The sequence below is a fragment of the Carassius carassius genome, chromosome 12 (genome assembly GCF_963082965.1).
Source record: "Carassius carassius chromosome 12, fCarCar2.1, whole genome shotgun sequence".
Taxonomy (NCBI): Eukaryota; Metazoa; Chordata; class Actinopteri; order Cypriniformes; family Cyprinidae; genus Carassius; species Carassius carassius.
Window position 1 is genome coordinate 18,838,454 of NC_081766.1, and position 14,068 is coordinate 18,852,521.

General features: G+C 38.0%; 2 protein-coding genes across 2 annotated transcripts; one reads left to right on the forward strand and one right to left on the reverse strand.

The window, feature by feature from the left end:
* Positions 1-576: 576 nt before the first annotated feature.
* On the reverse strand, positions 577-7,583 carry gtf2b (general transcription factor IIB). The gene is made up of 7 exons (XM_059563791.1): positions 7,482-7,583; positions 6,262-6,368; positions 3,461-3,594; positions 3,200-3,346; positions 2,511-2,640; positions 1,473-1,754; positions 577-1,243 (listed from the first exon to the last, which is right to left on the reverse strand). The coding sequence occupies exons 1-7, from the start codon at positions 7,496-7,498 to the stop codon at positions 1,110-1,112; spliced, it is 951 nt and encodes a 316-aa protein (XP_059419774.1). The 5' UTR covers positions 7,499-7,583; the 3' UTR covers positions 577-1,109.
* A 1,206-nt stretch (positions 7,584-8,789) lies between these two features.
* Positions 8,790-13,182, forward strand: LOC132155029 (volume-regulated anion channel subunit LRRC8D-like). The gene is made up of 2 exons (XM_059563793.1): positions 8,790-9,308; positions 10,486-13,182. The coding sequence occupies exon 2, from the start codon at positions 10,488-10,490 to the stop codon at positions 12,855-12,857; it is 2,370 nt and encodes a 789-aa protein (XP_059419776.1). The 5' UTR covers positions 8,790-9,308; positions 10,486-10,487; the 3' UTR covers positions 12,858-13,182.
* The last annotated feature ends 886 nt before the right edge of the window (positions 13,183-14,068 follow it).

Below are 14,068 nucleotides of genomic sequence, written 5' to 3' on the forward strand. Positions count from 1 at the left end.
TTGAGCAGTAGTGTGTGCGTGAGACAAGCGATCACATTACCTCATTATTCCCTACTGAACTTCCTCCATTTCATGTTTTTCCATAAGTGGTCATGAGACATGACAGACTGGAATCTATGCTAGACACCAAATATCAAAATGAATATACCAATAACTGGTCTAGATGTTCAAAACTAGGCCTGAAGCTTCGTATGTGTAATAAGCAAGTGGAGGGGTAGGTGCTAGTTTGAGGTCTGGTGCATTATAAAGGCTACACTACATAACATCAAGCTGGAAGCACTAACTTTTGACAAAAATATCCATGTTTTATATAAATTGTTGGAAAACAAAGGACTGTACAAAGGTTTTCTACCCACTATACTCGTATGTCTGAGCATGATGCAGAAGAAAAGTTTCAAAGGTACAGTTGTGAAGTTTGACTTGACAATGGTGTAAATACCAGGGTTTCGCTAAAACTGTCAGCCATCATGAATGCAAAAATTAAATGTTTATTATGTAAGTTGTGAGACTTTCTGCTTTTTGTAGACCTTACGAGGTTACAAGTGGTTTATTGTCACTTCAAAAAGGATGCTCTGGTGTTTCATGAAATCTTTATAATAACTGAGAGCTGTGAGTACAGGAACAGAAACACACAAACAGAAACTTTCGCCTCATACCATTCCCCTCGTGACCTAAAAAAAAAGAGGGGGAAATAAAACCATCTGTGAGCTACACGCTTTCAGAGCTCAAGGTAAGCAGTTTTGGGGATTTCCAAGACGTTCACCATGCTTTTCTGAAAAGCATTTATTAAGTTACTAAATATGCAAACAAGCTAACAAATCATTTCCTACAAAAGAAAATGTTACAGTAAGAAATATGCCTAGTTGCAACCACCGAATCCTCACTTAGACATATGTACAATTTATATACACACACACAAATGAAAGTACAGCCTGCAATCTGTGATTAATTTTGGAATGTGCCTTCTGTACTTTGTCGAATCCCTGCCGTCGTCTTTTCAAAAGGCTTGTGCCTTCACGAGGGAAGAGCAAACCATGCCAATTTCAAAGCGAAAAAAGGGCAATAATTCAGACAGTACAACGAGCGGTGAGAGTGGGGCACAAGGGTGTTCACAGCTGAGGCAGTTTATCCACCGGTGTGTCAAACTTGAAGTCTGGAGGAAAGAGATCGGCTGCGCGGGGATAGATGAGACGGTAGGACTGACGGATGGTGACGTCTGCCACTCCAGCAATGTCCCCAATCTCTGCACAAGAAACAAATTCCATTAATCAAGGACACTAACAGATCACCCTTTATTATGGGATAATTGCAAAGACTGGATTACATATTTGAGCCTCTAGTTTTTTCTTAAGCGTTTTTATCAGACTCCGGTTCAGTGATCGCACTTTATTGGCAATGAATAGGTCCTACATAAACATAGGAGCCTGATAAAAATACTTTTGCATATGAAGTCTTCATTTGATTTCTCTCACCCTTCTGTGTCTTCTTTTCGGCAGACGCTTGAGAGGCCATGTAAATGGCTGCAGCTGCCACGGAGATCGGACTGCGCCCTGGAACCAAGTCTAGTTCAACGGCCTTCCTGGCGATGTAAGTGGCCGCCATCTGCACCTGTTTGGGCAAGCCCAAGTTGGAGCAGAAACGGGACATGAAGTCGCCGGTTGTGATGAGGTCCACGCTCGTCTCAAGAGCCTTCAGGATAAGCTTGAAGCACCGGCCAATCTCCTTCTTCGAGATCCGAGACACGGCACAGATTTCTGAGGCGGAGGGAGATCGAAATTATTAAACGAACAAACCTGCTGGAGCATTGCTAGCTAAATATCTTCAGTTATAGAGTTATCCAGCATAATGCATAAGATGAAACATGTCATTTCTGCATCACTAGCATCACCAAAAAACGGGTACAAAACTGAGAGGTTTTCCACTCCCTCTGCCTTCTATTGGTTGCTCAAACAAGTAAACTCATGCTACTGAGGGCAAAAGTGCCCACCCACTTTTTAACAGCCTTTGTTCTGGAAGTATTTTTCCCATAGGGAATTTAGAAAAGTATTTTAAGAGTTACAAAACTGATTAAAATATTATTAGATTTATATATATATATATATATTTTTTTTTTTTTACATGTATAGCAAAATCGAAATATAATACAAATATTTATTTAAAACAGTTTTTTGGTGCAAATTTCATACTTTGTGGAATCAAGGGTAATGCAGTTTTTCACCAGGTATTGTTCTGTTAAGCACAACTCTTTAAAAAAATTAATTTATATAATGTGGTCTGATAGCTTCAACAAAAGCAAATGCCATCGATTAACAATCTCACAGCAAGTGTGTTTTTAAGTTAGTTACAAATCAATTCCTCCAACCAATTATGGAGAAAATTAGCAGGATTTTAATTCCAGAACCCGACTGTGGCACACTATGGGTTCAGCTAATGTAGACGGCAGACACAATCAATTCAGTATAATAATGTCTATCAACAACATCACAAGAAAAGGAATATGCAGTTCCAACCTTTAAATGTTCTAGGGACGCCCTCCTGTCTGCAAGCTATGTAAAGGCAGGCCGAAGCGATCGCATCATTACTTCTGCCTTTCAGACTCTTTTGTTCATAAACCTGTTTGAACAAGTTGTTTGTTCGGTCCTGTAACAGAGAAAGAGAAGTTTACGGAGAGGATGGAGGAATGTGTTTGCCAAGTGAGGTTGGAAATATTAGTCAAATGGATAACCAAGTGTGAAACTGAAGTTGTGACATCGGAAGGTAATCGATGTGAAACACGATCTATAATACATAATCAAATTTCTGTAATCTATATATAGAGATCAGTGAGAAGAAACCATCTACAGTAAATGGAAATGAATGATTTTTGCATGCTGTATTTCAATCGTTCACTCATCAAATGTATGAAGAAGCTCATAGAAAAGTGTAAAGATAATAACTCATGGTTTTCTTTATGAAAACTACATTTTGCTCAAAATCATGTATAAAGCATGTGCCTGAAATGAATCATTTTCACAATTCAGAAGTAGTTATTTGGCTTTATTGTTCACAATATAATTTTCTGGTTTTGTTTAGCCTACCTCCATCATCTTTCCGACCTGAATGTGTGACAATATACAGACTGCCCGACTTTCCAGGTGCACTTGAAAGCAGCATAACTATGGTACCATCTAATTGAATAACAGCAGGCTGAGACACTCACAATGATGTTTCTGGGGAGGTTGATCCGGTCGGCCATGGTGGTGATCTCTTTGAAGGCATTCAACATGGCTCGATCAGAGCTGCTCATGGTTCTCCGGTTCTGGTACTTGGAATTTCCGAACTCATCAAAGCTTGCTGCACCTGTTCCCTGAAATATCAGATGGAAAATATATATTTAAAAAATAAATCATGATGAGAACATACAATTATGCTCCAAACCTTCCAAATGCAAAGGTACTAAATAGGCAGACGAGTTCCCTACTTTGCTGATCATGGTGGTGAGGTCTCCTCCATTGAGGAGAGGATTCTGAGCGTCACCAACACGAGACGGGTCTTTAGTTTCTTTCTCATTGGTGAACGTTCTCCACTCTGACCCTACATCAATTACACGGTCACCTGAGGAAGAAAACAACCAAAAGCTTATTGTCTTATTAAGCTATTGATTAAATATGTCCACTTAAAGCATGTTCACTTTCAGAAGAAACATTTCCTGATAATTTACTCACCCCCATGTCATGCAATATGTAAGGCCCTATGATTTCCGCGATGCAGAAAATGCGGACAGAATCACAGAATCCAGTCATAAAAAAGGAATTTACAGTTTAACGTGGATTTTCACAGAATTTTGAATGAATTAATCAAAAGTAGGTCATTGCACTTACATCAAATTGCAATATGGAATAATATCTGTAAATATTAAGCCGGAAAAGTCTATTTAAATATGGTTCCTGCGTGTCTGTGTTAATGAATGGCGCAGCCGTGGAAGTGCGACTTTGTTTATTACACACACTGAAGAGCGCGTGACGCTCGCGGTGATTTCAGCTTCTGTCATCTCACTAAATAAGGATGTGAACACATGAGGAACATCTCCAGAACTGCTCTGAGAGTGACTTCATAAGCATTTGACTGTTTGATTTTGAGCATTTGACTGTTTGATTTGAGTAAAACTAGTGTCATATCGCACAGAACTGTAAAGGTATTCCTGGTGTTGTGCCCAATTCTGACCAACTGCCAAATTATTACCCCACTAGTATTGGTAGGTTTAGGAGTAGGTTTGATGGAGGGGTTAGGATTAGACAATCAGGTAGCGATTCGAACGGGGGGGGGTTAATAATTTGGAAGGGGGTCAAAATTGGGCACAACAGGTAACCCGTCAAAATAAAAGTCCGGTTTAATGTAAAGACAAGTATTTGCCAGAAATGTATTACTATTGTTCAGCAGAATGCACATAGCTGCCTACTACTACTACTACTATTAAAATGAAACATTATTTTTTTAAGGAATAAACACACAACATTTCCTCCATTTTTTATTTTTAATAGTAAAGCCCCTTTGTTTACCAAAAAATAAAGTTTGCTTAATTTTCAATTGAAAGAAAACTTTTATGAATGTTTTATGGCTTCATTTGATAAACAGAAAAATGTAAATACAAAACAGAATTTCTGAGAAAAAAAAACATTTCATAAGGCTATTTTAAGAAATTAGAATAAATTAAGTTGTTTTTATGCATTTAAATAAATAGATGTGCTACAATACAGAATTAGGTAACAAAAAAACATATCGTGAAGAAAAAATAAAACATTTCATAGGGCCCTAAACATGTAATTTTTGTTAAACTGTTAATACATTGTTGTGAAAAAGTGTTATGATTTTAATTAATTAGACTTGATTAATACAAATTAGATTTAACCATTAAAAATGAGTTGAGAAAAATTAAAACATAAAATAATAAAAATAAAAACGGAAAAACGGAATTCGGAAAAAAATAAAACGGAATTTGGGAAAAAATAAAACGGATTTCATAGGGCCCTAAATATGTTCACATCTTTCTGTCTTAAATTGAAAAGAAATTACCATATTTTTCAGATTATAAGTCGCATCAGTTCAAAAATACGTCACGATGAGAAAAAAAAAAAAACATACAAGTCGCACTGGACTATAAGTCGCATTTATTTAGACCCAAGAGAAAACATTACCATTTACAGCCCCGAGAGGGCGCTCTATGCTGCTCAGTGTCAGGCTACAGGAGCAATTGAACTCTTGTGGCTGTAGACGGTAATGTTTTCTCTTGGTTCATTTCTCTTGGTTCATGTCCAGGGGCGTCGGACTGGGGGTAAAACCAGTACTGATTACCAGGGCCCCAAAGGAAGAGAGGGCCCTTGAAAAGTCTGGAATATATTTTATTTTTTATTTGGGGGCCCATGAGGACTGCCAGTGCATAGGGCCCGGGATCTTGTGCAACCCCCCTGTTCATATCAAATTAATTTTGATAAATAAGTCGCACCTGACTATAAGAACCGGCCAAACTATGAAAAAAAGTGCAACTTATAGTCCAGAAAATACGGTAAGGTTTTTGTAGAAAACATTACAGGACTTTTTAATGCAGCTTCAAAGGGCTCTACACAATCTCAGCCGAGGGATAAGGGTCTTATCTAGCAAAGTGATCGATAATATTCTTTTAAAAACAGACAGATTTATATACTTTAACCACAAATGTACATCTTGGACTAGCTCCGTGATCTGCATCCACAAATTCACACGTTACATAATCATGTTGAAAAGGTCACGTGTGGTTAAATCTTCATCTGTGTACTCCGGGTCAAAAAAGAAGGTTGGGTCAAAAAACTCCATCTCATTTTCTCCTCCAACATAAAAATCGTCTGACATCGTTGTCTTACCTTTTTTTTAAAGGGCATTTGACTTTCTTTGCCCATTCACTTTTCACATGTGACCTTTCCGATATGCAGGACGAGCATTTGTGGTTAAATAGTATATAAATTTGTATTTTTTTTAAGAAAATTACAGAACGTTTGGCTAGGTAAGACCTTTATTCCTCAGCTGGGATAGTGTAGAGACCTTCGTAGCTGCACTGAAACTGCAATTTGGACCTGCAGCCGTTGGCCACCATTGAGATCCATTATATGGAGAAAATACCAGGAATGATTTTCTTAAAAAGCTACATTTCTTTGCGATTGAAGATAAAAAGACATTAACATTGGCTGACATGGGGGTGAGTACATTTTAAACAAGCACTAATATTCAGAAGCAGGTGGAAACTCGTACCTACTACAAGGCCACATTCAGGACAGATCATGTCTCCTGCCCTGTAGTCCTCCACCAGTATTGCTTCGGGGTGATTGGGGCATTGCACCTTGGGAATATAGTCTCCACTATAACACACAAAATTCCAGAGGTCAGGAAAAATCCACATGAACTCTTGAACTCTACTGACATTAAAAAAAGCTGTTTGTCTGTGGATACAGTAAACACTACAATATGTTAAACAAGCCAGCACAGATGTTTATATAAAGCAGGGACATATTAGATTTTTCTCTTTTAATTAGATACAGATTAATCCTATATGCATCATACAGAAAGTTCTATTTGCATTATTTTTCCTTTTATTCATTTTTCACATCAACTTTCAGTGTCCCTTCCTGACCCCTATTGTATTAAGTTATCCATTATTTTGAATATGACATATGCTCAGCTGAGGGCTTGTTATGCATAATTTTATACATTTGTGCAAATAGATAGATAGGTAGATAGATAGAAAGATAGATTCAATCATAAGCTTCTGTTTGCATCAGATCTCAATTATGACGAATCCGTTCCAAAAAAATAAAACAAATAATAATACAGAAAAAAAATAAAAATCGAATATTGAAGAATCTGTCTTTGCCCTGGTCATTTCAGCAGCTACACAATAAAAAAAACATGTCTCAACATGTCAAAATCCAGAACAGGTTCATTATTAACAGTGGACTGAAGGGTGGCTTCGACTGTTACAGCAGATGACTGCTACTAAACACTGATGTTATAGCCACAACAACGCAGACATGTGTCGAGATAAATCAATATATTTATTAGATAAATAATCAATGGGAATCACTTCCGGTGAGTTGTGAAGCGCCCCGCTGGTTAGAGATGCGCATGCAGTTAGCGCTTTAGCTCGGACGTGACGGTGCTCTTTGGTTTGGTTTTGACAGGCATCTAAACCTTCAACGTAGTTGAAACAACTAATCTGACTGCATTGGTTAAAAAATTATTAGCAGCATTAAGCTCTCATTTAGTCTTATTTCATAAGATGCGGACGGATAGGTAACATGCGCTAGCATAAAATGACAGTGTATTCATTATCCAAGATCTCCTTTATACGCACGACAACAAACTACGACTAAAAGCCTACAGAGGCCCACACTGTACAGATTCAAAGGACATCTATGCCATGCGTTTACAGATCAAGATCATAGAGACACAAAACCAAAAGAAATGTGACTAACCGGCTGGTTGACGCCATACTGTTACTGTTTTACACAGCAGTGACTCTCTGCTGAACACAATGGACGCCCGCTAATAGGTTTTCTAGGTCACGTGTACAGGGCGGAGACGGAAAGCCACACGGACCAAATTTACTTATTTATGATTCGACAAACTCATTCATGTTCAAAACATAAGATGTTTCTTGCGTTTAAATACATTCCGTTTTTTGGTCGCCACATTTTAAATGTTCAATTTGTCCTATTTTTCACACGATGTAGTCTATTTTCTGAAATTCCAGGAGTTAAGGTGTTTTGCTCATAACTGTTTTCACATCTGATTTGCTATGTTCTTTATAATAAAATTGTTTATATTAAAAGAAGCCCAACTTCGACGTTAGAGCCAGTCCTAGCACAATGTGCATCTAATTGTGTAGTTTGTTTTAGCTCAAATTGATTATAAACAGTAGGCTACTGAATAAATGGCTGGTATGAAACACATTCTACTTGTCCAGTATTACACGTGGCTTTAATTTGACTACAATGGAAAATGCACGTGATTTGCAGTCTCGTTTTAAAACTATTTGACACTATTTGTTCTTTTTAATTCCACTGTTTATTGACAAGGCGTTCAGAGTTCCAACAATCATGCTCTGTTTAAAAATCATATACCATCCCTAAATTCTTTAAACATTTGTGCTTAGTAACGCAGATGTCTCATTCAAAGTTATTACTGGATTAATTCCACTTGTAATGCCCTCAAAAACCAAGGGTTGGGCCTTTTTATAATCATGCTATGGCGAGAACACTCATATCTCTCTAAAGTGATCACCCATTCCCTTCTAATGAAACTCAAGAGCAATAAAGAAGCAAATGTACTGATAAACAGGCCATGACATCTTATCTGTTTTTATGGCAGCTGCATGTGTAAAATAAAGTGTTAAACTTGCATAAACTGTTGAAATATGTAGATCATTTGGGCTTATGTAATTTAGAGAAATAAGTATGCATGTCATAAATTATAGACTATCATGGTTTATTATTATTATTATTAATAATAATAATAATTAAAAGCATTGGAAACACTGATGGGGGAAAAATGACAGAAGAAGAAGAAAAATGCACGTGTTTATGATTCAGTAAGACAGCAAAGGAAAATCTACAGTATGTTCCTCTTACAAACTAGCTGAAACTTGAAACGTGAAAAAAATAAACATTTGGAGTGGGTTGGTTTTAGTTACCAAAACATTTCCTGCGCACTGTGCCAGCCATTGCTGCATCATTTAAGCATCTGGGTCCTAGTTTCCTCATAATAAAAGGAAGAGGGAAAAAAAAGTGGAAGATAGTGCAAAGGGTTAGTCTTAATAGTTATGACTGTCAGAACTGTAATACCTCATAGACTCTACTTTATTTAATGATAATAATAATAATAACTTCATCTAAAACACTGCTTTGTGTACAGGGCGCGTCTGCATCTCTAAAAGACTTTTTGGTGGTAATTCACCTTTATCCAGTGCGTTCATAAACGCTACGCTGTCAGCGTCCAATGAGCTCGGCAGCTGACCAACGGAACAGAACGACCCCGTCATCTTGACTGCTGAACTACGAGTGGGAGCAGCTCGGACGAACAATTGCATATTTTAAACCACTCGCCGCACTCAGACTTCTCTGGACAGCGTGTACAGTGGTTGACGGAAAAGAAGATTGTTCTGTGGGGTTTTGGTATTCGACTTTTGTAGCCCGTTTCCTGCTCAACGACAACTTTTGACAAATCTAGCGTCTAAGCAATATGACAATCAAGATAACGAGAGCGCGCACTCTTCCATTCTAGTGAAAAACAACATAGAGACAGTAAGTGAACCGGTTTACTGTTTGCATCTGGGTCTTTGAGACTTATTTCTTATTACTACATAGAAATACATTATTCCCTGGGGTTGCAGGTTATGTGAGTTCAGCCGTTTAGCGTTTCAGATATTTCTATTTTAAGACAATGTTTCATTAGCCTAGTAATATCCATTTCAGAACCACCTAGATACATTTTTTATTTAAATTTACAGGGTCATCGACTAAATGTGTCTGCATTTCCATTCTGAAATGATTTTTAAAAGTTTACTGATAATAATTTCTTTACAACTTTTTTTGATCCAATAAATACATACGGTACATTAAAACAGTTTTTTGTATTTTTACGATGGCCCTCTACTGACAAAAATAACAAAATGTGAATTGATGTGATGGAGGACGCTTAAACTTGTCTTGGAAAGTTCACTATATAAAAGTCAAGGTAAAAACACATCAAACACAGTTTTTTTGTGGAATGACGCAGTTATGCAATCACCTCAAAGTTCGATATGTAGGCTTCTTAGATTCTATATTTCTTAATGGCCAGAAATGGTTAACAAAGACAACTCTTAATGATTAACAGCTGCCATGTGTTTCCAGACTATTTCTCACGCACCACTTTGAGAAAATAGCAGGCATCAAATAAAGCAGTGCTCGAACTGTGTGCATGCTACTGGGAGTTTAAAAACAGAATTGGGCTATTAATAAGACATTGGCAGCCACAAATGTTTTAACCTAGAATCAGGAATCGTACTATATCTGAAGTGAATGGACTTGTGTTTCTCTTGCCACATGAACATGTTATTCATCACAGTGAAGTGCCATTTCAAACATGACATGCTCTTGGGATGTTTCAGACCTTTCATTGTGTAACTTGAAGCCACATGTGGCCAGCAGGCATTTGTCTAATCATGCACAGTCAGTACATGCACTCTGTGTGGTTTAACTCGCTCTCTTGTGTACACATTTGTACTGTTTAAGTCACTTTCGGTGAAAGAATCTGACAAAATGTAAATCTACTCAATCAAATATAGTATTTGTTTATTTTATTTAAGAATAAACACCTAAGACTTTCAAATGTGTACACCAATAACATCTCTAAATGTTGATACATGTAGACTCAAATTAATTCTGTTCAAAGTTGCACTGGTTTCATATGCACTGACTGCACTATTCTTTATTACAGGGATGTTTACTCTAACTGAAGTTGCCTCCCTTAATGACGTCCAGCCGAACTACCGTATTCTGAAACCATGGTGGGACGTGTTCATGGATTATATTGGGGTGATAATGTTGATGTTAGCCATCTTTTCGGGGACTATGCAGTTGTCCAAAGACCAAGTGGCGTGTCTTCCCATTCTTGAGGAAAGCACAAACTGCAACTTTACCCCCCCACCAAAAGGAGACGATATGGGGTCTCAACAAACAGGACGAAAAACAAATCTGGACTTTCAGCAGTATGTTTTTGTCAACCAAATGTGCTACCATGAGGCCCTACCATGGTACAACAAATACTTCCCTTACCTTGCCCTCATACACACCATATTGCTGATGGTAAGCAGCAATTTTTGGTTCAAGTACCCAAAGACCAGCTCAAAGATTGAACACTTTGTTTCAATTTTGGGGCGGTGCTTTGAATCACCATGGACAACCAAAGCCTTGTCTGAAACCGCTTGTGAAGATTCTGAGGAAAAGCAGAGGTTCACAGGTGGTGTGGTTTTCCAGAAACACGTATCCTCGGAGGACAGCAGTCAGTCTACACCTTTGATAGAAACTCCAACGGTGCAGTTTCCAACCGAAAAGCTTATCGCAGAAGCTCCTAGCTTGACCACTTTAGATAAAAAAGATGGAGAACAAGCCAAGGCTCTTTTTGAGAAAGTGCGCAAATTTCGGGTCCATGTAGAAGACAGTGACTTCATCTATAAACTCTACGTGGCTCAGACAGCCATAAAAGCACTAAAAATCGTTTTGATCTTGAGCTATACATCAACATTTGCCTCAGAGATCAGTTTCTGCCATAAATGCCAAGTTGAAATCGAAAGTTTGACCGGGTATAATCAGTTCTGTTGCACACACAACATGGCATTCATGTTGAGGAAACTTGTTTTCACTTTCATGGCTCTGATATGTCTCTATGGACTGTTGTGTTTGTATAAGCTGTACTGGCTCTTCAGGAGACCTCTTAAGGAGTACTCTTTTGAAAAAGTCAGAGAGGAAAGTAGCTTTAGTGATATTCCTGATGTCAAAAATGACTTTGCGTTTCTTCTACACATGGTCGACCAGTACGACCAGTTGTACTCCAAACGATTCGGTGTATTTCTATCGGAGGTTAGTGAGAACAAACTACGAGAAATAAGCCTTAACCACGAGTGGACATTCGAAAAACTACGTCAGCATGTGAACTCCAATGCTCAGGATGAACAAGAACTTCACCTCTTTATGCTGTCGGGACTCCCTAATGCTGTATTTGACCTCACCGACCTGGAAGTCCTCAAGTTAGAGCTTATTCCTGAGGTCAGGATTTCAGCCAAAGTTTCTCAGATGACCAACCTACGGGAACTACATCTGTATCACTGCCCCGCTAAAGTCGAACAAACTGCTTTCACTTTTCTCCGCGACCATCTGCGATGCCTTCACATTAAGTTTACTGATGTTGCAGAAATCCCACCGTGGATTTATATGTTGAGGAGCCTTAAGGAACTGAACCTGATTGGGAACTTGAGCTCTGAACACAACAAGATGATAGGTTTGGAGTCACTGAGAGATCTGAGACACTTGAGGACGTTGTACCTCAAAAGCAATCTCAACAAAATACCAAATAATCTAACAGAACTCTCGCCGCATCTCACCAAACTTATGATACACAATGATGGGACTAAGTTAACGGTATTGAACAGCCTCAAGAAGATAACCAGCCTGGTTGATTTGGAGCTCCAGAATTGTGATTTGGAGAGGATCCCCCATGCCATCTTTAGCTTGGCTAACTTGCAAGAACTGGATTTGAAAAATAATAATATCCGGACCATTGAGGAGATCATCAGCTTTCAGCACCTGAGAAGATTGATGTGCCTCAAGTTGTGGTACAACAAGATCACTGCCATTCCACCATCAATAGGCCTAGTAAAGAGTCTGGAGTCCCTCATTATCTGTCAGAATAAACTGGAGACTCTTCCTCCAGCTCTATTTAATCTGCCCAAGCTGAGACACATTGACCTCAGCCACAATTTCATCTCAAGTATACCAGTGGAGGTTGGATTCCTTCAGAATCTTCAACATTTCGCAATCACAGAGAACAAGGTAGAAGTTTTGCCTAATCAGCTGTTTAAATGTTCCAAACTAAAGGTTTTATGTGTGGGTCATAACCGCATCACTTCTGTACCAGAGGCGATTGGGCAGTTAGTTCAGCTGTCTCATCTTGAGCTCAAAGGGAACTGCTTAGATTGCCTGCCTTTCCAGCTTGGCCAGTGTCGCCTTCTTCAGAGAAACCTTCTCTTCGTGGAGGATCATCTTTTCGACACACTGCCTCTTGAGGTCAAGGAAAGTATCAGTAGTGACTAATGGGCTGATGGACATTTCAGTTCTGTAGGCATCTCCAGTAATTTCTACAGGCCTGTCATCAACAATATAGTCTGTAAATGGGCCTCAAAGATAGGAAGAAAAAATACACCAGAAACGTTACAAACAACAGGTTTGTGCTTGCTTCTGTTTGCCAGTTAGAAGATCTATATAGTTTACATTATGTTCTGTTATACATTTACATATGTATGTTCTGTTATTTACATATTTTTTTTGTTGGCATATTTAATTTGCAGGCTTACGCATATTTTAAAGGGACATTGCACCCAAAAATGAAAGTTCTGTCATTTACTTGTCATTCCAAACCTGACTTAAAAAAAATATATATTTTGTTGTTTTGGAGCCCATTAAATGGACAAAAAAAAAATTGTCCATTTAATGGGCTCCAAAACAACATCCAACCCCACTGACTCTTATTGAATGGACAGAAAACACTCAGATATTATTCTAAATATCATCTATGTTCCTCCATATGTCATACAGGTTTGGTATAGACCTGTTGCTATAATCAATATATCGACTTATTGCACAATATATGTACATGACCTCAGTAATTATTGCCCATTATATTTACATAAAAATGAATGTCACCATGTTTTTTGCATTCCACTGGCACCCGTGTCTTTTGCAGCTTCTCGAACATAATGAGGTGTACTCTGTGCTAATTCAAATGTAAAAATATGTCTGCAAAAATCAGCAGATATGGCCTTGTATGGGGATATGTGCCTTTGTGCATACAGACATCTGACTGATGAGTAGGGATTGTGTTTTTCAGCAATACATTGTACCCTGAATTTACAGAGAAAAAGGGTCATCGGATGCCCATTTTCCACAAGTTGATATGATTCTTGAGGGTCTTAATGAAGTCTGTAACAGTTTTGTAGTTCTTGCATTATTATGTTGTTATATTATTATTATTATATATTCAATGGCATAAAATGGTCTTAAAATGATAATAATATGGTTTATGGCATTACATTTTTTGTGGCAATATTTCGCACAACAAAAAGTTTTTATCGGGACAGGCCTAGTTTGGAACAGCACAAGAGTGAGTAAATTATGACAGAATGACCATTTCTGGGAGAACTATCCCTTTAAGTATTGAAAGGTCAGTAGTTTGTTTTCAAAAGTGTCTATCCACACCAGTTCGAGGTCTTTTCTTTAACTCTTTAGTCATGAAAACAATTCCTAAA

What these genes read in the sequence shown, in the direction of transcription:
- gtf2b (XM_059563791.1), bottom strand. An exon ending in ACCTCCCCAGAAACATCATT is followed by an intron (nt 2,641 to 3,199) that starts GTGAGTGTCTCA and finishes TCTCTGTTACAG; the next exon opens with GACCGAACAAACAACTTGTT. An exon ending in CGAAAAGAAGACACAGAAGG is followed by an intron (nt 1,244 to 1,472) that starts GTGAGAGAAATC and finishes TTTCTTGTGCAG; the next exon opens with AGATTGGGGACATTGCTGGA.
- LOC132155029 (XM_059563793.1), top strand. Translation starts at nt 10,488, where the DNA reads ATGTTTACTCTAACTGAAGTTGCCTCCCTTAATGACGTCCAGCCGAAC.